The sequence below is a fragment of the Patella vulgata genome, chromosome 4 (genome assembly GCF_932274485.2).
Source record: "Patella vulgata chromosome 4, xgPatVulg1.2, whole genome shotgun sequence".
Taxonomy (NCBI): domain Eukaryota; kingdom Metazoa; phylum Mollusca; class Gastropoda; family Patellidae; genus Patella; species Patella vulgata.
This window is the reverse complement of record NC_065882.2, coordinates 49296514-49313785: the sequence shown is the minus strand read 5'-3', so window position 1 is coordinate 49313785 and position 17272 is coordinate 49296514. Positions and strand designations below refer to the sequence as shown.

At 33.1% G+C, this 17272-nt stretch overlaps 1 protein-coding gene across 1 annotated transcript; it reads right to left on the bottom strand.

Moving 5' to 3' along the window:
• Positions 1–16569, bottom strand: LOC126819464 (flap endonuclease GEN homolog 1). Its single transcript, XM_050547489.2, has 11 exons — positions 15835–16569; positions 14355–14529; positions 13878–13967; positions 12964–13050; positions 8022–8212; positions 6680–6786; positions 4930–5114; positions 3237–3442; positions 2327–2388; positions 1910–2050; positions 1–1656 (listed from the first exon to the last, which is right to left on the bottom strand). Exons 1-11 carry the CDS (start codon positions 15996–15998, stop codon positions 1535–1537), a joined length of 1530 nt encoding a protein of 509 aa, XP_050403446.1. The 5' UTR covers positions 15999–16569; the 3' UTR covers positions 1–1534.
• Positions 16570–17272: the final 703 nt, after the last annotated feature.

Here is a 17272-nt window from a genome sequence, read left to right as displayed (position 1 = left end):
TTTCTAGTTTAATTTTTATTTTTCAAAAGTTTTGGTACATGCATTAAATTGTCCAGTAGTTTCTATACTGTACAGGCCATATAAAAGGTGTCATACATGTATATATTATATAATAACAATAGGCACACCTTATAAATATTCATTTGTTATCAATTTTTTATATCGTGTACATATACACAAAAGCCTACATCAGATATACAATGGCAGATGTGACCATTGTGGACTTTATCATACATGTACATGTATGTTATATGAAAGTCATTGCACATATGCAGTGTCAAATTTTGGTATAATATACTCTTCAAAAAAAGTAGGGGATCTTGAAATGCAAATACCTATGCAGGTTGTGATATGATAAATAGTTCACAGATGAAGAACTTACCGCCCCAAGAGAACCACTGAGCTGCACATGCGCCATACACGTGGGAGGGGTTCATTGTCAAATTTGACACTTCAAGGAAGGGCTGATGAAAACTGCCGTGTGCTGGTTTATCTATCCATGTTTGCTTTCCTATTGGTTCTTGCATAAGATTTACTGTTTAGCGTATCTTTGCTTTAGTGTGTTACGTTTAATTTGATCGGAAGATGTGTTCGTCAACGTCAACCGACAACAATGCAAGAATTGGCGGTGGCACTGCAAGAGGAGTGGGTCAGATTGCCCCGAATCGTGATTGGACGGTTGATTAGGAGCATGCCACGGCGAATTGCTGAATGTCTGAGGATTGGTGGAGCAATTACTCATTATTAAGACAAAAATCAAAAAAGTCCATTTTCACTTTTGACAGTGTATGTATTTGCGAGTGAAATGGGGCCGTCAGATAAGCCGCCCATATGAACTGTTTATGTCCATGTGTAGGCAATTGGCCTGTTATTAACATACACTGGTTACCTCTAATAAAAACAGCAGTGCATTTCTGCAGTTTTGTATTGTTTCTGAATATCCCCTACTTTTTTTGAAGAGTATATTTTATGACTACTGCATTTTAATGATAAATATGAAGTAGAAGAGATTTTAATAATAATGGATATTCCTCCATCATCCCAAATGAAATCAACTGGGATGGATTATGCAGGCAAAAATGAAAGGGACTATATAGCTAGAACAAACTATGATAAACTAAATACTTTGGATGACGCAATCTGCCAAGATTACATTAAATATAAACTGTTTCAATGGCATTTAGTAATTGAACTAGAGTATACAGGTCACAATTCTATGGAATACAATTACTGTATTGTTAATGACTAGAGAAGCCTAGTCGAAACGTCACTCAGTAATAAGCAGTAATTGTATTCCATAGAACTGTGACCTGTACACATTAAATATATCTTTAAAAAAAAGTACTTTTGAAAAAGATTCACAATTTTTGACATTTTAAAATAATGAACCAATTTCTGTTATTTAGTTTTAAAATAATATAAATTTTAATTTTAGGGCCCTATATGTCAGAGGTGTAGGTTAGACACAATAGTGTTGCCTGTTATATCACAGTATTAGTCTTACACAATTTCTTTACATGATCAATTGGTCTCATTAACTTTTTTTCTTTTTACTCGTACTACTACTGTCAAAGTTTAATCTTTTTCTTGAAGAAAAAAACTTATCCATTGTCATTTGATGTGGTTCCTTTTTTATTCGAGGCTTCTTTTGCTTTTCTGAAATGACAATTTAAGAATAGTAAGTATCATCAGAAATACACAAGTTCATTAAACTTAACGAATTGCATAGTAAAATCGTGAAAAAAAATATATATTCAGCTCTGACAAATTTATTTATAATGTAATTTAACTCATTAGTGGGTGTGTCTAAAATCCAACTATACTTGATTGAAGTTGACAAGGCTGTCAATTATAGAATTCTGTGAATACGAAATGATGTAAATAAATTAAAGAAATCAATTATTTTTACCTGAAGACTTTTGTTTTTCTTTTTCCTCTTGCTGTTTTTCAAAGTCTTTAACAATTAATGGGAATTTAGATTGTAACAGGCACTTTTCTGTTTTAATTGTGTAATTTTCAACACTGTCACTCTCATTAGGCCAGCCATCATCTGAAAAGAGGAATTGGTTTTTACATAAATCAAATTGCAATAGAAAATGTAGATGCATTCTGTATCTTCATATTTTAAAGATCCTGATCAAATTGATATAAATAAAATACATCCATTTCTATATTATAAGACATGATGGCATAATAAACACTCTAAACTAGTCTAAACACCTAACAAAATAACTCTTCATATTTTAATTAAGCAAGAGCTAGTTTTTCTGCATCAATGTCATTATGAAATGTTGCAATTTTATATTCTGAAATAGATAGTACTTACCTTGGATAGACCATTGGGTTTGATAGCAAGCTTTAAAATTATCTTGACATGACTTCTCAATCCTATAAATATACACAAAACAAATCTACATGGCCGAAAAATTATTAATCTTCCAGAGCACCACAAAATACATTTACATCAGTTAGGATTGGGTGACATATGAATAGATAGAATGAATTTCCGGTATATGTTTGCATAAAAATAATATTTCCACTATTAAATAAATTATTCATCACTCTGGTTGTTCAGTCACATGAATCAATACCCTTTCTGTGTTACTTTTTGTGTGTATCTCATTGATATTTGTTTCTTGTACTGCCTAGCAAAAAAATCCTCATATGCTGGTTTTTCAGTCATAAGAACAAATATTCTTGAAGATAAACTATTAATGTTCATAATATGTGTTGTTTGCTAGTAAGTATAATAGCACCCCAGTGTAGCACAGCTAGCATTGCTGTTGGGAGATTTATAAATGCATGATTACATTACTCCTGTTTACATACAAGAATGACTGACTGAAGGTGGTGAGGCAGGGCTTTACACCATGCTTAAAACTTTTAAAGTAGCTGTTTGTGATTTGAATTTTACATAAAATATAAATTTCTCTTTGCTTAATCCATGCTAACCTGTACTCAGATTGATTTAATTAAGAAAACAAAATCAAAGGATCCATCGGATTAAAACAGTTCCATCAATTAGATTTCGAAAAACATAAAGATGGTGGTGGGCTTGTTGCCACAAGAAGCTGCATGGATCGATGGAATTTCAATTCATCATCTTTGTAAATATTGAACTGAATTGAACCATTTTTGGACTGATATTCCTATTAAGAGATTCATCTTTTACAATATTGTAGTTCTGTAAGGTATTTGTATAAAAATATCTTAGACAACATGATACTGTGACTTACTGTAAAGGTTTAATAGTTGTTAGAGGTAAAATACCATGTAATGACATATAAACAACAGCAGGAATTACTTGCTTTAATAAATAATCAGGATTCCATCTAAAATATAGCTCTGAAACACTTTTCAGATCTCTCCAATTAGGTACCTTCCATTTTATGTCATGTACTCCTCTATTATTTCCATCATCATTTAGAAATTCATCAATAATCTATGAAAACATAAATATATTGGAGAAAAGAATAATAAACAAATGGTTGTCATGCAATGCAAGATACACCCACATTTTGCAAGAGATGGATAGAGAACAAGCTAAAAAAGAAATGCAACTTTTGTTACAACAATCAGGGGCCATAATCCAGGAAATTATGGTCCGATATGCATGAATATCGAAAGCAACCAAGATCTTTTGGATATAAACATATATTTTAAGTATCATCAAGATCAGATAAAAAGGATTGACGGAAGGACAATACACATGTACTTGTTTGTCTCAAGACCTTAAACTCTGTGTATCAACCTAAAGTCAATCGGATATTAACTTTAGCCTCTAGAGCATCCACAAGCAATTGTGGATGCTGGACGGACAGACAGACGGGGGCGACGACAATATACAACCACATTTCAATGTGGGCGTATAAAAACATGGTAATGCATAGGCTTTTAAGGGAGCCGATTTTTGAATTTCGATTTCTTTCATTTCTGGTTTCACTTTGTATTTTGTTCGACTTTTGACTTTCTATCTGGTGACCTAACCTTTCAATGACCCTTGTATATATGATGACCCTGATGTCTAGTAACAATTAATATCAAAAAATTTGGTCTTGACCTGACAAGGCATGACCTGCCGTGACTTGAAGTACCGAAACATGTCAGTTATTATTAGTTTTTGTTCGGATTATTATTATTATTTAACTCTTTTGGGGAAAAAGTTCATATTCTACAGAATTATACTCTTGACTGTCTGAAAAGTGTTTACTGAGAATAAATAAAACTTCAGAAATGTTATCAGAAAGTGAGATCATCGACGAAAATCGACAATAAACAAAGGAAATTTTTTGGTTTTTCAACCAATTTGAATGTGGTTTTCATCAATTTGTATTTCTCAACTTTTATTTTAAGACATTGTGACCCGTACGACGCATGCGTATGGCCTAATTTTAAGCTCAAAAAGAAGAGTGAAAATTAAGAGCATAACTTTCTTAGTTTTGAATTTTTTCGATTTGAAACTTTCAGAATACATTACAAATTGGTGGATAAAGCCAAAAATGTCAACAAGAATTTTCCGATTATTTCCCCTTTGAAGATGAAGTCAGATTTTCAATTTCTTTAATTTGGGGTATTTAAAAATATTTGTCAATACGAGTCGTCTATCAACTTTTTAGAGTAATCTCATCAAGTCAAAATTCACCGGAAGTGCCACCATTTTCAAATTGTAAGTCAATCTTTAAAATCCTAAAATCATTAAAATTTGGTTTTATTAAGAGTTCCACTTTAATTGGTATTGGATGTTACTATACTCAATAATGCATGGTGTAACTTCAATGTTGACGTGACAAGGCGTGACCTGCCATGATGTGACATACTGAAACACGTCAGTACTCCTTAGGAGTTTTAGTTATTATTGTCTTCATTAACCCAGATAGAGAAAAAAGTAGGACATTAAAATCCCATTCAATTTACAAATCCTAACCGTACCCTGGTGTCTGGAAATTTATCATCTCTTAAAGCTTTGTCACGTATTCCTAGCTCTGTAGCAAATAATGCAGTTTGATTATGTAGATGATGCCATGGACATTGACATAGTACTGTGTTGTCTGTTGCGCAGTCATTAACTGTGTTACATACTTCACAGCCTTTTTGTAGGTGAATACTTTTAGAACCTAGAATATAAAAACAGATTCAAGATTAATAGAATCTAATTATACCACAATGCAATGTGTGATGTCCATCACTGTAAAGCACGGATCCACATTGTCCGTATATGCTTAAGACCAAGGGCTATGGAAAATGACTGAAAATAGATCCGACCCATCGGTCATTTTGCATGCCAGAAAAAATAGCCTATTTTTCAAAACCCAATTTTCAAACATAACTACGATCGACCGCCGTTATGTAACTATAAAATTCTATGGCCTGTACAGAATAATCTACACGTATAGAAGCCTCATAACCTACAGATTATACTGAGTGTTGTGTCAATAAAAGCCAGAGATCAGTTAACTTGCTTACCTAAAAACTAAGAAAATTACACATTCCGGTTGATAATTCCATGTGTTATATATGTAGTGATGGTTACTCTTATTATGCACGACGATATTCTAGGGGGGCGCTAGTATCGCTAGCTGTGAATTTAGTTGTCTATTAGTTATTTAGTTATTCATTAATAGGATTTACGTCACAATTCTGCCGTCCGTAATGCCGTAAGAGATGTCTAAAACCGATAAATGTGAAAACTATGCCGTGGATAATTATATAATTTATTCATCTTCATTTTGAAGTTATTGTATTACAACTCAAAATTATCAAGATCAGTGTGTTTTCTATCGAGCACGTGGCAATATGTGTGAGCTACTGGAATGATTTTTCTACGGCCAATTAAGCTCTTTATTTGTTCTAACCAAATAAAATATTCCGATAATAAAAGCTATATAAATAGCCAAAAGGGAACATTTCATTCATAAATAATTATTAAAAGCCCTACTAATATTTCGTTTTATACGAGAATTCACAATACCCTACCATAAATAAAAAACATCAAATATGTATTATTTTGCAAAGTTTTCGTGCGTTATCAAAAATGACCGACGGTGAAAATTTTAAAGTGGAAGCCCTGCTGTAAAGTCTATTTATGAAAAAAATATATAAACTAGTTCCTAAATATATGTCAATAACATGTGACGTTTGCATTTGTCAGAAAAGTTATACCTATTTTTGGTCAAAAAATATAGACAACTTTCATATATCGCAAAAAATATAAATATATCTATTTGACATGTGTAAAAAAAAAACAGAATCAAGTAGATGACAGGTAGCCTTGTTTGTAGGGCATACAATATATACATTATAGACATATACGTTCGCTGGGATTATCCAGCATGGTTTCCCCCGATGTCAGTGGTGTAGGTCCTGGCATGGCTGGCAAGGAACAGTGTCTAGTCGTTAAGATGGAATGAAAAACTGAGTTCCTATATGCACACGTTGGTGGGCATGTAAAAGGAAACCATTACCCTAATAGCGCACTGCATGATGTATGCCCATCTTCATTAGCCTGATTGGTGACAAAAAGCCCCATTTCATTTCATTGAGAAATATATATGAAATTTAAAACACACAGAAATATAGCACACTGGAAACTTTTAAGTAAAATCCTGAAATAAACATCTGATTTATGTATTTATAATTTATCACTAACTGAGATACAAGATTATAAATTCCATGAGTCTACCTAAATGCAGGCATGATGAACAATGTTTTCCTTTTTTAATTTCTCTTAATTTTTCTTGATTCTTTTGCAAAGCCTTCAATTGTGAATCTTGTCTCCATGACTGTATTCTGAATAGACAAAAAGTAACAAATAAGATAATTATTAAGAAACAGAAACAGTGCTTGCGCTAACCTTGATATTTAACAGCATGTTTTACTTTCAGGAAATAACAAGCAGTTGCCACGCATGATATGCCCACATTTTACAAGAGATGGACAAAGAACAAGCTAAAAAAAAGTTATTTTGCATACAATTATTGGTTTGCATACAATTATTGGTTTGCATACAATTATTGGACCTTAATCCAGGATGTTAAGGTCTGATGATATGCATCAATATTGAAAGAAATCGAGATCTTTGAGATATAAACATACATTTCAAGTTTCATCTAAATCGGATAAAAATTGTAACCTCTAGAGTGTCAACAATCTTTGGGATATAAACATATATTTCAAGTTTCGTCTAAGTCAGATAAAAATTGTGACCTCTGGAGGGTCTACAACCTTGGTATTACATGCTTATTATACTATTTGCGTAAAGAGGTGGAGGGGGGGGGGTCGTACATTTCGTCAGACAGTCTCGGTCAGATTTTCATGAAATTCGAACTCAACCATACTTATGCTAAACACAAGATTTTTTTGTACAATCACGGGACATAATCCAGGAAGCCACAGTTCGATATGCGCCAATATTGAAAGGAACCAAGATCTTCGGGATATAAACATGTTTTAAGTTTCATCAAAATCAGATAAAAATTGTGACCTGTGAACGTACAGACGTCTGGGTGGACAGGGGTGACGACAATATAAGCCCACATGAAAATGCTGGTCTATTCATAGTTTTAATTTAACTGTCTTGAAAATTTAGAGACTACACTGATTTCAATGAGAACAAATCCACAAATCAGAAATAATAAGTTTGATACTTGTCTCCATGAGATTTTATTCCAATACCATTTTCCACAACCTTGAAATGAGCAAAATCACGAGTTCAAAAACTGGAATAGTTGCAATTAATAGTAACCATTATCATAAAAACTCTCGACATGAAACTTTCAATAAATCCAATTTTTCCTAATTTATTGCAATGAACTAGTAAACTATATGTTGAGACCGCAACATGTGGCTATTTTGATTAATATGTTCCTGTATGAAATATAAGGAAACGTTCTTTTATGTGCACATGGTCATTGCTGTTTCGTCCCATCCAAACATGTACGTGGGCCGTCTATAGATGCTATACATAATTTATGTATGATATTGTAGTAATTATAGACTAATCACCAATTATTTATATTATTCACCTTTCTAAGACATCTGGATGAGATTTCTTTAAATCTTGTAGTAATGTACAACTTTTGGTTTGTCCTAATCCCTGTACACCAGTTTCATTATAATCACAACCAGCTAATAGAGCATATGCTACTAAATCTCTTCTATTTAAATTTAAATTTTCTTCTACATCTTTCATATGATAAACTTCTATTGTTGTATCCTGTAACAGAAATAATAAATAACCATTGCAGACCAACTATTTACATACATAGTCCCTGGTCCAAAACTTTAAGGCCCATATTTTCAAACGTGGATTAGTGTTAATCAGAGATTTAATCTCTGATTAACTTGGTGATGGTATTCTCGAAGACTGTTTAAATTTTGATCTCAGATTAAAATTATCCATGATTACCTAAATTGGAGGATTAGTCTGCATTTGGGAATATCAACTAAAATCATATTTTCGATCGTTGACTAACTCATAAACTCGGACTAAACTCGAATGTAGACTAAAATTTAATCAATGGCTAAACCACGCCAAAATTTAGTCAGTCCAGGGGGGTAGTTTAAAGTCTGATTAAGCCTGGAAAATGACACATTATAATCGTTGCTCTTGTCGGGTATGTAAAAAAATATTTTTCAATAAAAAGTACAGAGAAATTCTAAAAGATTTTATAATTTATAACAAAAAACAAAAGTATATTTTAATATACTTTTGTTTTTTGTATTAAAATATCTGATACTTTCAGGTAAATTGGCTTTTATCAAATATTTTCTTATTTACAACAAAAAAAAAACAGAACAAAAATATAGTATCTGATACTTTCAGGTAAATTGGCTTTTATCATGGCTTAAATATATTCTGTCAAATTTTACAAAAAAACCAAAAAAACAAACAGATATGACCATATATTTTAACAAACGGTTGCCATGAAAGTTTGAGATAAGCATACATTTTGCAAAAAATGGACAATCAGGAGTCATAATCCAGGAAGTTTGGACCCGATATGCGCAGAAAGGAACCCATATCTTTGGGATATAAACAGAAGTTTTATCAAAATCAGATAAAACAAGCCAACAGTGAGGCTGATGTCCCCCGCCGAAATAGGAAAATAATTAGAGGACACATATAAATTTATCACAAATTATCTTTTACAAAGTATTGAACAATCAAACAGTATATCTTTACTTATAGTCTAACAATCAAAGTAGGAGAGTTATTGTTTTCCAAAGTCTCGACCAATCAAATTGCGTATCGCTCTGCTTACCCTGAGCAGAAAATGCTCATTATCAAACTTAGTCAAGGTATTACTGTAATGAAACTATACACCAAGTTTCATCAATCTCACTTAATTAGAACTAAAGTTATCGTGTCCCAAAGCATCAACCAATCAAATTGCTTATCTCTGCTTACCCTAAGCGGAAAATGCTCATCTTCGAACTCCATCAAAGCATTGACCTAATCAACACATACACCAAGTTTGAACATTCTAGCTCAATTAGGAAGAGAGTTATCGTGCCCCAAAGTATCAACCAATCAAATTGCTTATCTCTGCTTACCCTAAGCGGAAAATGCTCATCTTCGAACTCCAACAAGGCATTGACCTAATAAACACATACACCAAGTTTGAACATTCTAGCTCAATTAAAAGTTATCGTGTCCCAAAGCATCAACCAATCAAATTGCTTATCTCTGCTTACCCTAAGCGGAAAATGCTCATCTTCGAACTCCATCAAGGCATTGACCTAATCAACACATACACCAAGTTTGAACATTCTAGCCCAATTAGGAAGAGAGTTATCGTGTCCCAAAGCATCAACCAATCAAATTGCTTATCTCTGCTTACCCTAAGCGGAAAATGCTCATCTTCGAACTCCATCAAGGCATTGACCTAATAAACACATACACCAAGTTTGAACATTCTAGCTCAATTAGGAAGAGAGTTATTGTGTCCCAAAAAGTGTGACGGACAGACAGACGGACGGACGGACGGACGGACAGACAGACGGACAGACAGACAGACAGACGGACGAACCCATTTTAATAGTCCCCTGCTTTCTTCGAAAGGCGGGGGACAAAAAAAATGTGACCTCTAGAGAACCTTATTATACTTTTACACTATTTGCCAACGAGGCGCCACTTTTTGGCGGTCAGTTTCAGTCCAACTTTCACAAAATCGAACTCAACTGTCATTACGTGTAACATTGACATTTTAAACTTTTTTTAAATCGTATAAAAAAAAGTGACCTCCAGAGAATCCACAAGCTAAAGCGAGACTTTTCTTACAATCAGGTGTCATAATCCAGGAAGTAACGGACCGATATGTTCTAATATCAAAAGGAAACAAGATATTTGAGTTATGAATATATATAACTTGCGTCAGAGGGTCCACAAAGTTAATTGTCCAAAAGCTAAATGTGACCTCTACTTTCCGATTAATGCCAATATCATACCGAACGGGAAACTTTGGGAAATAAACCTGCAAGTTTCATCAAAATCGAATAAAAAATTGACCTGTAGAGTGTACAAAAACAAATTGTGGATGGACGGACAGGGGCGACGACAATATACAATATAGAAATTGACTGTTTTATAAGTAGTGCCCTGCCTTAAAAGTTTACATACATAATGGTGCATATTATTCATATGACATTACAGAAATGTGTTTGAATTAAATTCTGCCATACGATTAACCCGGCTAAATTTCTTTCATTATTTTCACTTTCATTATCATCATTATGATCATCCTCATCATTTTCATCATTATTTGGTTCTTGTTCATTTAACAAAAGGGCAATATTATGCAAAACAGCCAAGACAATAATGATAACATATGCTGTTTGTAATTTTGTTTTTATCCAAATTTGCATTACTGGAAATCTGCGCTACCAAATGCCAAATGAACATTCAATAACTCCTCTTGTTTTATGTGGTACAGGGTTTGCCATAGGTGTGATCAAATACGGTAGGCATGCATAACCCTGATCACCAAGTAAAATACCTGAAATTTAGTTATTCGGAAAGCGTTCCTTCATATTACTTTCATTAAAAATCCTACTATCATGGGCACTGCCTGGCCACCTTGAAATAATATTCAAAATTTTGCCTTCACTATCACATATAACCTGAGTATTAATAGAAAAAAAAAATCTTCCTATTTATGAATCTAGCTGGTTCATCTCCACCAGGATTCAATATCTTAATGTGGGTCCCATCTATGGCCCCTACAACATTTGGAGACTGATCAATTTAAAAAGATTTAGCCTTTAATTGGATCATTTGGAAAATAAATATAATTCGATCTAAGTTTAGCTAATAAAGAGAGAGAGAAATGGGGTTTAACGTCCACTCGACACAAACTAGGTCATTTCGGGACTAACATATGGTTTAATTTTATTTACATAATTCGCTTGCGCGTAGGGGTCTTTAGCAGTGGGAGGAAACCGGAGGACCCGGAGAAAACCCACGAGGTTGGACAGGCGACATTACTCCTTGTCACGTACAACCGGGGATTCGAAACCACGCCAGTCGACTCAATGACAGACTTTATGATACAGCTAACCATTCAGCCATCCAACCCGCCTTCAGCTAATAAAATTGACACTTTTATAATAACCTTACTCACTGTAGATTGAGATACTGTATTTAAATCACCAACATTGATTTGAAAAGTGCCAGAAGCAAAATATCTGAGAGCTATGAAAATTTGAATTTCAGAAGATAATGCATTGGAGCGATTTCTTTGTCTTTTTAAATGATCTTTAATAAGATTATGAATAAAATTAACCCCTTCATGTGCCTTTCCTTTCTACTTCCTGTCAAGGGCCCTTAACATCATTGACAAAAACTCAAAATCATTGATTAACTAATCTTTGACTAGGGATAGTCTCTCGTTTATGGTACATTGGCCAAGGAAGATTATGTCGAGTTTTAATCATTGATTTAGCAATTATTTTAGTCAGAGATTAGCTGATCAGAGCTTCAAGAATACCAACTAAAATGAACTTCTAATCTCCGATGAGCTAATCTGTGATTAAGTCTAATCAATGACTAATTTAGACAGCGTTCGAGAATATGGGCCTAATAGTTTCTAATTCCATGGCTTTGTAATCTATTGAAACTTACTTGAGTAACTCTTTCTATTTTCTCTTAATTCATCTATCTATACCTCAAAATTAATCTATTTATATCACATTATTCATCTATCTTATATCGCATACTTTATCTATAATTCACCTATTTATATTTCATATTTAATTTATCTCATAATGGACATATTCATATCACATAATCTCATACTAATTTATCTATAATTCACCTATTTATATTTCATCACATAATACTTAAAGATACATTGTCCCTAAAGTATTTATCAAGTGGTTATTTCCAACAAAAGTATGGTAAATTTAGTATATATGGAAGGTATAGACACCCAATCTTACTAGATTGCCACTGGGCAAAAATGTCAGGGTATCACTAACTGTCAGCCCGACTGTTGTATGCTAGCTTATTGTGTGCTAGCTTGACTGAGGGAGCTGTTGTTATTTCTTAATCAAATGGTGAGGTAGTTTTGGGAACATTGAGGGGTGTCAACATACAAAAAACTCTGCAATTAATCGGCGGAGAAAGAAATTGACAGAAAATAATTAAGAATTTACTTAGGCCTCAATATGTATGATAAATGGACAGTAAGTAATAAAAATACATTCTGGAAAATGGATCCTCCCTAAATGAAGTTAACTGACAATCATGGCATCTAAAAACAGTTTATTTATAGCAGTTTATTTATAGCATGATGTATCTCCCCGCGAAAAACAAAGTTTTGAGAGGGATTTGAAGCAAATTTTTGATTTAATTAGTTTGAATATGCTTTTAGTCCAAATATATCATCAAATCACACATTTTGTATGCGGGAAAGTATCTAAGTAAGTCATCATTTAAACTCTTAAAATACCATTTGAATGACTTACCTTATTATTGTGTTCATAATTTCTATAAACAGTTTGAGCACCATACAGGAAGGAATCACTGTCATCAGTCATACAGGCATCTACAACCTACAAAAAAAAACAAACAACAAACAAAATAAAATAATTTTTACAACCAATAAAACATCTATCTATTTTAATATTTTTCATTTTTGTTCCAGAAAACTATACATTTTTCTGAGGCATTTGATAACCAGCAGGGGGATCGCGCTGGCTAAGTGGGTAAGACGCTGGCTCGCTAGCCTGGAGGTCGGGTGTTCGATCCCTGCATTGGCCGGGAAAGTTCATCCAGATTTTCCGACGTGGTTCTCCCTTGTCATTGATGCAGGAAAGAGGGTCTAACAAGAACAGCTATGATTTTATTTTCTGATGTCTATTCTGATTTTGTTTCCGGAGCATATTTCATTATCCATTCAAGAAATCTTTTTGAACCTTTGTACAAACATCAACCTATTGTATAGTATTTTATTTTCTTATGTATAAGCTTATTGTTTAACATACAGCAGCTGACTGAGGTAAGCAAAGGTTGTTGTCCAAACCATACAGGGAGTAGCTAACTTACTTTGCTGAGATACTGTATGAATCTTCTGACTAGTCTCATTGATATTCCATGTGTTGAAATATGAGATATATATTTTTATATTATTTTTCTCTATGCCTTCCAAACCAGTGCAAGGGCATGAGAGGTTAATGACAAATCATCTTGTTTTTATTTAGCATGGCCCAGACAGTAAATTCCACAGTGATTTAAATGCAAGTCCGAACTCCAAACCAAACTATAATCATATTTAGCTAATATAATAATGGATGTTATGCAATGAATGATATAATGCATCACTAAGTCATGTATTGAAGAATCAAGAAGCTGTACACTCTTTAACTTTTACTTTAATTACCTGACTATTGTTTAGTATAGCACACAGTTTTTCAGCTTCTCCTGTTGATGATATATATGGTATTCCCAAAGCATCTAGTAGTCGCAAACACTGAGAAAATACAAGAAATATATTATATTCGTGTTGGATTGGATGTTCAGTGGCACTACTTTAGTGATTCTACAGAAAGTCACCTAAATCGGATCATTCCACGAGACAATATAATTACAAGGAGAGCAAAGATTTCATTTGAAGACAGGAAAGCAAGCATCATATCCTGCAGAGTGTATACATTTTATAGTGTACTAGTTAATGACTGATGCTTTTCTATTTAACATATTTCAAGAGAGTGTAGGCATCATATACAAAGTTCTGCATTAATAATAACATTTACAATCCTGATCTGTGATCAAATCATTTTTAAATATACATGGGACAACTTGATGATCAGGGATCATCAAATTTTCCATTGTAATTCAACTGTAGCAAGATAATTACCTTTTCTTGACATGTCTGAAACTTTAACCTTTCTGTACTTTTACTGGGAGAATGTCCTTGTTGTAGTTGACGTTTCAAAAGGTTCTCCGCTTTAATTAAAGGTGCACTTCCATCTAAGACAAACAATGGTTTTATTCCTAGTTTTAATAAGTTTAAAATCCTATAAAACAACACCCTGAAAAATTTATATGAATACTGATTTAATAGAATAGAAAGGAGATATTATAAAAGCCCTAAATACTGGCGTTTTTTAGCCTACCTATAAAGATGGTCAAGTTAGGCTAGTTTGTTCTTTATAGAAAACCCTTCTCGACAACATGAACATGTACATATTATTAGTGAGGTATTATTCTAAATGACACCATTTTGAGATTTGAAATAGTATAGGATTCCTTAATCAACAGTCATTAGATACATATCTATATATATCCCAAAATATTAGCACAACCGTAAAGCTGCACTATATACACATATTAGCACAACCGTAAAGTTGCACTATATGTACCCTTGCATTCCCCAGTTGACCTGAATATTTAGGGATTTATGACAAACAACATTCCTTTAAGGGCACCATTATTAGATTTGAAATTAGCAAAACACAACATAAAACTGCACTATATATATATACATACACATATTTCAACAATTACACTCCCTAGTTGGCCTGAATATTTAGGCTTCATGACAAACAACATTCCTTTAAACTACAGACCCAGATTACTTTACATAATTGAGGGCCCAATGTTTTCTCTTTATAAAATTACATAGAAAAAAGAAATAAACGTTATAAGACAAAGATGCGACATCATAGCATAGTTACAAAACAGGAGAATATATCAAATTAAGTACAATTCCAGATAATAAAATGTAACATCTATCATTATTAATATTCAATTATCCCATTTTCCGATTTAAGGAGGGCATATATTTTTCAATAAAATTCATTTGAATTAAATTCACTCAATTAAATATGAGCACAAATGGCATCTTGAGTTCCCCACACTTGGATACGATACTGAAGGTTTTAAAATATCTGAATTGAATTTGGATTTCGTCAGAATCCTATGTAAATTTGGAGACATGTTTCTGACTATTTATCAATTTACTATGTTTCAGTATGGTATGAATTTCATTTTCAAACTTTTGATTAGGTCAGATTTATTCATTCCTTTTATTTCTTAAGTCTTTATAGTCCCTTTTTAATGCTTTAAATTTATTGAATCCATTAGTAATAAAATTTGAAGGATAATTCTGTCTTATTAAGAAATTTCTTAATTCACAAAGTTTGGAGTATTTAACTTTACTATTAGATACTATAGTACATACTCTTAAAGCCATATTCTAGGGAATATTACGTTTTACATGTGAAGGTTGACATGAGTAAAACTTAAGATATTGGTGTGTATCTGGACTTTTTTTATAATATAGTCAGTTTCAATTTGGTCATATATATTATATAAATATTTTGAATTCATATTACCTTATCATCATGAAGGTACCAGTAACAGTACTTTGTTGACTAGCTTTAAAACTTTGTACTACCAATCCACCTAAATCTATGGCTACAGTTTGACCGGATAGTTGAGACAGGCTGGTCTGTTTCTTTACTGGTTCCAATACATTCCACAAATTACAAACACCCATTTCTAATGACTAAACTCAGTGGTTTGAGAAATTAGAATATTGGACATTTGAATCTCATCTAAATTCTAAAATAGGCTAGCTGATGCAATGTCAGAATTCAGCAGCTCTAGTATATTATTATTGACATGCACTGATGCAGTATCACCATCATACAGATTTCTTTAGCAGACAATATTGGCATAATTTTTGTAGTAGGCCTACATATAGCAGTGGAATGGAAACAGCACTGGGTTTTTTTTTTTGGGGGGGGGGGGTCAGGCTTAGGTCTTCCAAGATTTTCAGGCGTTGAAGAATTTCACACAGACTTTTCCCTGAAAAAACTCTGGTCTACAATTCATCATTATTAGGCCTATTAATATTTCACACTGATGACGATGTAACACAGACTTTTCTATGATTTTTATGTTCCTAATGGAGATTCTGTCTACCAGTAGGCCTACTAATATCGTTAAAAAAATATTAATACAAGTTAGGTCTATTGGTTTGATTTACTTTCTATATTTCAATACTTTCACTTTCACGTTGTTATTAATAACACACCCTTTTTACATCTTCATGCAGGAGATGCCAATTGAAGGGGAACAACTGCAAAGCTTTAAAAGGAGGCAGACCACTATTAATTTCCTCATTGACGCCAATGTTAAAGGACAATGTTGGTGTCCACAAATATTACATTATGTGATAGAACTAGTTAAACACACTCCACATATATTAACACAGAGATCATTGCTACGGTAGATGCATATCAAAGATTTGAAGAAACAGAAGTTACCCAATAAATGAAAACATGAGTTATCATTAGACTGACTGAAGCAGAGAGCGAATTATTAACAGATACACGGACAATTTTCAGCTCAATGATAATTCCTTTGAGGACGGAAAGTTGTTATAATAAGTTGTTATATTAGACTGTAAGAGGAGAGGATATCTGATTGACACTTAACAATTCATAAAAAGAACTGATTGTCCCAGGCAAGATACGCCCACATTTTGCAAGAGAGGGATAGAGAAAAAGCTAAAAACAAAAGCGATTTTTTGTACAATCAGGGGCCATAATACAGAAAGTTATGGCCTGAAATGCACAAATATCAAAAGGGAGTGAGATCTTTGGGATATAAAGATGTATTTTAAATTTCATCAAAATCGGATAAAAATTGTGACCTCTAGAGGGTCCACAACCTTTGTATTACATACTTTTTACACAATTTGCATACAAAGAGGAGTCATTTTGTCAGGCAGTTTCGTTTCGATTTTCCCAAAATTCGAATTCAACC

Bases quoted from the DNA above. Each gene is read 5' to 3' on its own strand.
- LOC126819464 (XM_050547489.2), bottom strand. From the start codon at position 15,998: ATGGGTGTTTGTAATTTGTGGAATGTATTGGAACCAGTAAAGAAACAG. The intron at 13,051-13,877 runs GTAATTAAAGTA...TTTTTTTTGTAG, and splicing joins CTATACTAAACAATAGTCAG to GTTGTAGATGCCTGTATGAC. The intron at 3,443-4,929 runs GTACGGTTAGGA...ATGTTTTCATAG, and splicing joins ATAAATTTCCAGACACCAGG to ATTATTGATGAATTTCTAAA.